Raw genomic sequence first — 8625 nt, 5'->3', positions numbered from 1 at the left:
CTAGTATGCCTCTGCCGTTGTCTGTGGTTCAGGAGTGGCTTGACAAGAGGAATACGACAACTGTAGCCAATTTCCTTAAATATCTCCGGCTCAACACCAGTCAGTCAGAACTGATGAAGCCTCTTGGATGAGAAGTGAAACCTCTTCGATCTAGAAATCTAAGTCCAGTTGATTTTTCTAAGGTTATTTCATTTTACTATGACCTGGATGACTGAGAATCTGCACAGACATGTTCCTTAACACGGCGGTGTGTGGTGGCCCTTGATGCCTTGACCCCAGCCTCAGTCCATTCCTTGTGAAGTTCACCCAAATTCTTGAATTGATTTTGCTTGACAAGCCTCTCAAGGTTCTCTCGGTTCTGCATCTTTTTCTTCCACACTTTTTCCTACCACTCAACTTTCTGTTAACATGCTTGGATACAGCACTCTGTGAACAGCCAGCTTCTTTGGCAATGAATGTTTGTGGCTTACCCTCCTTGTGAATGATGTTACTCGTGCCCATCGGAGACATTGTAGACAGGCAGAACGTAGATGGAGGAAGGACGGTCTGCAAGTCTCACTAGGCATTTTGAGAGACACTTGTCGGGCATATCAGAGAGCTGTGAACGCAGCTAAGTCTCAATATCTATCTGACATTATCTCTGAGAATAGTCATCAGCCTAGAGTATTGTTTAAGACCATTAATGCGGTTATTAATCCCTCTAGTGCTGTATTTGTTGAGACTTCAAATACTGTTTGCAATGAGTTTTTAATGCATTTCAGTGAAAAGACCCGGTCCATCAGGCAGAGTGTCCCGCATCCTTCCTCCTATATTCTATCTGTCTCCCACCCCTCCCATACTTTCACTTCGTTTTCACAGATATCCATTGTGCAACTTAAGAAATGTATGCGTCAGCTGAAATCTCCAGCTTCCCCTCTGGACCCCCTTCCTGGAAAGATTTTTAAGGAGTCGATTGACACCGTTGGCCCTTGGTTGGTCATTTTTATCAACTCCTGCCTGAGCTCGGGACTAGTCCCTCAGACTCTGAAGCATGCGATTATCAGACCATTGCTCAAAAAGCCCAACCTTGACTCAACTGTGTTAGGAAATTTTCGCCCGATATCTCTTCTCCCTTTTCTTTCTAAAGTTATGGAGAAGCTGGTGTCTGCCCAGCTCCAAGCATCTTGAATTCATAGCATGGATCACTGCAGTTGTTCAACTTTTACTGGTCATCTTATTCAGCTTGGGGACTGCTGATGGAAATGTCCTTCATTTAAACAACTCTCATTACGAGTGAAATAATGAAATTGGTAGTAAGACTTGAAATTACATTTACTACAAAAGTAAGCACAGAGAAGGCATGGCAGTAAAGGTTTACAGCTAAGTTCATTTGCTGTGCTGTACTGTAAGTCCTGCAGCCTAGAGAGCATAAGTGCACTTTTCAATCTCTTCATAGTTACAGCTGCACAGTGAACATTAGCTGGAGGCAGCTGAACATATAGTATATAACAAAACTCAGTACACCCCTGTACCATATCACTACAACCTTAAATGATTCAAAACTGTACCATCTTATTTTGTCTTATTTGATATGTAATAAAAAAAAAACTGGCTAAACAGACTAAATACATATGGGCCTCAACATGTCAATGTGATCATTGTGATTATTGCAACAAAAGGCAATTTACCTGTGACTGCTGCAACACAAACAATTGTGCCTGTGATTTCCAAACCATTTTCCATTCTTTATTAAAAATAGGGTGTCGTGTCCAATAACATCACTGATGACAGTGCTCAGAGTGAACCAAAACAGCAAAGTTGTGGACTATAGAATGAAAACAGTGAAGGATGCTAAAAGCCCAGCTGTAAGGAGAACTTCAGAGTCCAATGACAAACTAATTCTCATTCAAAAATATGAGCATCACCTTTCTCATTTTGCTGCCCTCATTACTGTAGCTTTAAATCTGCAATAATGGCCTTTTTCACTGCCTGGGGACTCAATATTGACATATCTTCACCTTTTAAGTTGAATTTGTGAACCTGTCAGCAAGCAGTTGCTTATTTACACACCCAGCAGTTACAGAGCATTATTGCCATTTGGAGTCACGTGTCTGGTCATCAGGTCCAATATATACAGTACTTTCTTTTAGCTCTGTTTTTGGTCTCCACCAACTCCAAAATATCTGATTCTTAATCTACGAACTGCTTGAGTATGTTCACCAGTTAGCTGCTAGCACCAAGCCTCGTCCACAAACAGTGTGTACACACAATTCTGTGCTGAAACCGTGTATACAAACAATTTATGCACAATTTTATTCAATATTCTGTATCAATATTTTCTTACCTTAATTTGTTCATACTCTGTGAACAAATTTAATACTGCCTCACCCCATGTGTATGAACAAATGATGAAGGCCTGGCTGGCTAAAAAATGCAAACACATTTTAACTGAAACTATATTAATTAAAAAGGTTTTAATAGCTAATATAATTGATTAATATAATTTAAGGCTATAATGATTAATTTACTAATGCATTGACCAAATGTAGCATATTAAATAAACATGAAATTAATGCCCTGTCATTCTGATTAATCACAGTTTTAATTGAAATAAATTAAATTTAAAAAACTGTTCTAGTTTATAAGTATATAGAGAAATGGGGGCATGGCAGCAGGCTACTTGAAAACCACTGGAATGCGCCTGTCATTTTAGAATGATTCTGATTTACACTAACATACACACAATAGAAAGAACAAAATTGGCTGGTGTCATGAATATGATGGTAATGTCTCCTGCACTTATTTTGTGCACAAGGTAAGAACATTTCTATGCGCATGTTAGTGAATAAGGTCCACTGCCTGTCTGCCGTTTGGTGTTTACAGTCTTATGCAAAAGTTTAGGCACCCCTTGATACATAACAGATTTTGGTGATTTTTTATTTGAACAGATGTTAACACAGTTTCTCTTGGAAATGGAAAAAATGCACAATATTTTCTGCAAACAGTGATGCATAGTTACTTCTTATGCCATAAATTGAACAAAAATAAAAAATAAAAACATTATTATGGCATGGTGCAAAAGTTTGGGCACCCTACACAATCAGTACTTAGTAACACCTCCTCTGGCAGATATCACAGCTTGCAAACGCTTTTCATAGCCAGCTAAAAGTCTTTCAATTCTTGTACTTGGGATCTTCTCCCATTCTTCCTTGCAAAAGGCTTCTAGTTCTGTAATATTCTTTGGTCGTCTTGCATGCACAGCTCTTTTAAGATCTACCCACAAATTTTCAATGATGTTTAAATCAGGGGACTGTGATGGCCATTCCAAAACCTTCAGCCTGCGTCTCTTGAGGTATTCCATAGTGGATTTCGAGGTATGTTTAGGATCATTGTCCTGTTGTAGAAGCCATCCTCTTTTCAGCTTCAGCTTTTTTACAGATGGTGTGATGTTTGCTTCCAGAATTTGCTGGTATTTAGTGGAATCCATTCTTCCCTCCACCCGTGCAATGTTTCCTGTGCCACTGGCTGCAACACAACCCCAGAGCATGATAGATCCACCCCCATGCTTAATAGTTGGCAAGGTGTTCTTTTCATGAAATGCTGCTCCTTTTTTTCTCCAAACATGCCTTTGCTGATTGTGTCCAAAGAGTTCTATTTTAACTTCATCAGTCCACAGCACTTGTTTCCAAAACGCATCGGGCTTCTGTAGATGTCCTGTTGCATACTTCAGACGTTGGATTTTATGATGGGGACGCAGATAAGGTTTTCTTCTGCTGACTCTTCCATGAAGGCCTTGTCTGTGCAAGCATCGCTGCACAGTGGAACGGTGCACCACCACTCCTGAGTCTGCTAAATCTTCCTGCAGGTTTTTTGCAGTCAAATGGGGGTTTTGATTTGTCTTTCTGACCAGCATACGAGCAGTTCTGTCCGAGAGTTTTCTTGGTCTTCCAGATCTCATCTTGACCTCCACAGTTCCCCTGATCTGCCATCTCTTAATTACATTTCTTACTGTGGAAACTGCAAGCTGACAACGCTTTGCTATCTTCTTGTAGCCTTCTCCTGCATTGTGGGCATCAATAACTTTCATTTTCAGGGTCTTACACAGCTGCTTAGAGGAACCCATGGTTGCTGGGTGTCCACAAGTGTGTGCACAAGGTTTGAAGAGTCAAGGTATTTGTACAGCTTTGAAATTGGCATTTACCAATGACAGCTGTTGCTGTGCATCAGATCTAATGAGCTGATTAAGGTCTGAAACCTTGTGAGAGACTTTGAGACTCTGGAACTCTTAGGGTGCCCAAACTTTTGCACCATGCCATAATAATGTTTTTATTTTTTATTTTTGTTCAATTTATGGCATAAGAAGTAACTATGCATCACTGTTTGCTGAAAATATTGTGCATTTTTTCCATTTCCAAGAGAAACTGTGTTAACATCTGTTCAAATAAAAAAATCACCAAAATCTGTTATTTATCAAGGGGTGCCTAAACTTTTGCATAAGACTGTATATATATAATACAAGAGTTTCACTATTTGAGTTGAATTACTGAAATAAATGGACTTTTCCATGATATTCTAATTTATTGAGATGCACCTGTAATATTAATTCCACTTTATCATCCTGTGAATAATTAAATAAATCACAGATCTTTTGCTGCATTATGAGCTTAGTGTTACCTGAAGGTGAACAGATTGTTGCTCTGCTTCAGGTCACAGGTTCGATAGGGATTCATTTGTTCGTGAAACTTCACGAAGCTGGGTATTTTACCAACTCAGAACTGGATCCAACAGAAAACCGCTATCAGAACCCATCCCTACCTCTGACCCTAATACCCTGTTTAGACTTGTCACGGTGATCTGAAAACAAGTGGACGATCGAGACATCACTGTTCACACCTGTGAATATACATGCATCTCCAAGGTGCCCAGCTGACCGCCTGTGTTCCAATTTCACTCCATAGCCTGTAGCCACTTCCACTTAAATATTGAAAGGCTACGGGCACAATTATTACTTCAGTCTATAACCAGACCAGACCAGTAGTCTGCCTAGCCTAAGAAAAAGCAAAAGACTAGCATCAGATTAGTACTTGGAGGTTTTATGAAAGCTTTTGAAATTCACCGATGGAGTTGTATTGGACGTTTCTCTCCATTTTTTTCTTTGAGTGTTGGCATGCTCTCACCAAAACAACCACCATGTCCTGCATCAATGACATCATTTTCCTCGAACGGCCTGATCTGTGGAAGATGCATGGCCTGAACTGAATCGGACCAATATCCGTATCAGTATCACTGATACCAGGCTGCTGCAGAGTCTGTCCTGATTATCAGCTTTAACTCTGGCACTGGAACTGTTTGACTGAAATCGGTTTTCAGCTTTTACACATGAACATAAGGACGAGCTCCTGCCCACAGAGCGAACTGCTGTGAAACAGGCAGAGAGAGAGAGAGAGAGAGACCGGCAGACAGACAATTTGTGAGAGTGACAGACAGGCCGGGAGTGAGGCACATAGACAGGGAGTGTGAGACAGGTAGGCAGACAGACAGACAGAGACAGAGACAGGCAGAGAAGCTGACCCTAACATGTTGAACCACATGAACCTTCAGTGCTTCAAGATACAGCAAAACCTTAAACTGCTGTCAGAGAAGTGCCTTAGATTTGTTATCTACTTTATATTTCACTTGTATTATGTGTCATTCATGTGGACGGCAAAGTAAGAATTTCATTGTACAGGCAAACACGTTTCCTAATTGTGCATATGACAGTAAACACTTTGACCTTTGAGAGTTTAAAGTAGGGCTGTATAGATAAACCGATACGAATTAGAAAATTGATGCAAAAGTCAGATTTACAGCTGCATCAGTTGATAACCACAGATTCGATATGTTCTTAAAAATGGTCTAAAATTGATATGGACCTCATAAACCTACAGTATATTTGGCAAGTTTTCTGTTACTTCTCACTGTGCGCCACTCTAGTGTGTGCCTCGTGTGTGTGTGTGTGTGTGTGTGTGTGTGTGTGCTAGGGCGGCCGCCTAATAATCGAACAGTCGAGTCATTAGTCGAGAAACCCGTCAGTCCAGTGAGACTTGTCTAGTTGAGCCTGTTTCATTGTTTTTATGGATTCTGTGGAAGCACGGAGCTCCACAGAAATAGGCTTGAAGCTAGAAACAGATGTTGGGTTGTGGCTGCGTGTGTGAAGGCCAGTGACATGTCAGCTCACACACAGGCAGCATAGACAACTGGACTGATTAATATAGCAGCTTACCTGCTGCATGACACTCGTCTCAGAAACACGACCGAGTCTGCTTCATTCTGGCCGATACCGATCCTGTGAAATACTGTATGCCTGGATCAGCACCGATACTTAGTATTGGACTGGGGCGTCTCTAGTCAGAACTGATCAATAAGTATTGTATTACCTGTGTAGGAATTAAATCAGTGATTGGCTGTCACAGTAATTCATTCAGTCAACTTGGCTTCATGTTTAATTTGAGGAGGTCCATTTCAGAGTTTATCTAAAAAATCTCTACTTACTATTAACTGGTCTTTTCCATAATCAACTCATTTGTGTATATAATATGAGAAAGCAGTGAAAGACATCCATCTGCATTTGTTGTCAAATGTCTTGTTCTCAACATAGAAAGTTTCCTTAGATATAAAGCTGAGAAAAAACAGAAAATACACTTTCGAGTAGACATGAATAACAGATCTGATTGAGTTTGTACAACCAGAGTGTAGGTGTAGAGAAGTGGGTAGCACTCTGACCTCCTGTCTCACGCTACCTCCTCTAACATACCTGTTTATCTACCTTTCTCTCTGCCTGTCTGTCTGTATCTTGTAGGCTTTGCGCAGAGTAGTCGTCTAGTCTAGCGCAGTAATCGACCAATGAGGACGTCTCGCCAAAGGAAGTGATGTAAAGGACAGAGCTCAGAGGAAGTCTGGTAACAGCTTTTTCACTGGACAGTTTAACTCTTCACATACAGTATGTCAGCGCCTCAGCTGACAGACTGCTACTGATGATTGAGAGAGCTCAATCACAGATCAGACACCACAGGTTCCAGATGAGGTTAAATATTAGAAATCGGAAGAAGTCAGATCTGAAAGATAATGTTTTATGTTTTTTGAGTGCCAGTACTCATTAAAATATTTCAAATATGTAAATAAATCAATAAAACAGTTCAGTTTCTGTAACTGAAAGGGTTGAAACAAGTGCCCTGTCGACCTGCAGTCTGACAACTAAACTGGATGAAACTCGATTTTTCTAAAACTGGAATCGCATCAAATCGGTTTGACAAATATTATTCTATAATGTTTTGTTTCAGTTATCAATCTATCAATCAATATGTTTGATTTGATAATGATTAACTAATCAGCTCAGTATTTAAACAACTGTTATTTCTGTTCATTTTTATTTGTTCAAACTGACTGAAATAAATGTTTCTTGTTTGTCGAAAGTCACAGTTTTCACATCAGAGTTAAAATGATCAATCAGCAGGCAGAGATCATTTGATGGTATAAATCAGTATCAGTCTGTCTGCTCGTCAGTAACAAATATCAGAGGTTTGAGGTCATTTAGAGACTGGGTTACAGAGTTTCCACTGGAAAACATCTGATATCAGAATATTTTTTTGTGTTGAAACCACTAGTTCTAATGTGAAAACTGAGCTTCTGTGATTTATCAGTCGGGATGTATTTCAGGTTCACTGGCAAACTGACCTGAGATCAGTATTACAGCTACGATGAATTATACAAAACTCAATCATCGATTATGTAAACATTTTTGAAAAGAAAATATAAAATGGCTGCTGCGGACAACCCTTCCTGTCGCTTGAAGAAGTTTTAAAGACACTGAAATCAAACATTAACGTGGCGCCCACCAAGGGCCTGTTCAGACCTGTGTGACGTTCCTGTGTTAAAAACTGCAAAAGTTAGACCATTTAAACGTCACAGTTTAAACTTGACACTGAAGTTTAAACAGAAGAGCCAACTTTGTGAACATTTAAACTGTAGCTGCACAGGTGTAGCTCTGCCATCTGCTGATGTTAGCCCTGCCCCACTGATGTAACTAACCCCGCTGGCCCTGCCCCTTGCTTGCTGATCAATGATCATGCTATTGATTGTGTGAAATGTGAAATTCTTTTATTTAATAGTGAGATATTGTTATTTATTGATTTTTTTTTCTACTGAGATATGAGACTGCTGACCATGCTCTTTCCAATTCCTGTGTGTTAAACTTTCAAAATAAAGTACACTCGTAATGAAATACGTCAGCTGTCTTCATTTAAATTCTGCTGCTCAGAAGCACAGTGGCCAAAACGTTCAGGGTGAACCATCAGCCTCCACACTGTCAACTGCTTCAAGTGTGTAAAAATCTCACTTTGTTGCTGACAAAATATTAGTCATTAAACCGTCATATCCATTTCCCATTTTCTAAGTGAATAGGCCTGATGTGCATTACATAGTCATGCTTTTACATTTTCCATCTTTAATTTTTATATTGCATTCACATTGTAGACCGACCCGGATGTTAGCATCGCCCTGGTTCCCTCGACAAAAAGCCAGTGGGATTTGTCTATAGGCTTTTGGATTATTGCAGAAAATATACTCTATGACAAACAATTTATAACATTTGCATGTTTTGTTCAGCAG

The 8625-nt window shown here is 39.8% G+C and overlaps 1 protein-coding gene across 4 annotated transcripts in view; it reads left to right on the top strand.

The window, feature by feature from the left end:
• The window catches only part of LOC109957360 (formin-binding protein 1-like), a 28285-nt gene extending 20046 nt beyond the window's left edge, over nucleotides 1-8239 (top strand). For all 4 annotated transcript variants that reach the window (XM_020595187.1, XM_020595186.1, XM_020595185.1 and 1 more), the window contains one exon: nucleotides 6818-8239. In XM_020595187.1, coding sequence (XP_020450843.1) covers nucleotides 6818-6846 — 29 coding nt within the window. In that variant the 3' untranslated portion in view covers nucleotides 6847-8239. The remainder of the gene's footprint in view (nucleotides 1-6817) is intronic.
• Nucleotides 8240-8625: the final 386 nt, after the last annotated feature.

The sequence above is a fragment of the Monopterus albus genome, unplaced genomic scaffold (assembly GCF_001952655.1).
Source record: "Monopterus albus unplaced genomic scaffold, M_albus_1.0 scaffold26.1, whole genome shotgun sequence".
Lineage (NCBI taxonomy): Eukaryota > Metazoa > Chordata > Actinopteri > Synbranchiformes > Synbranchidae > Monopterus > Monopterus albus.
This window is presented reverse-complemented; position numbering and strand designations above follow the sequence as displayed.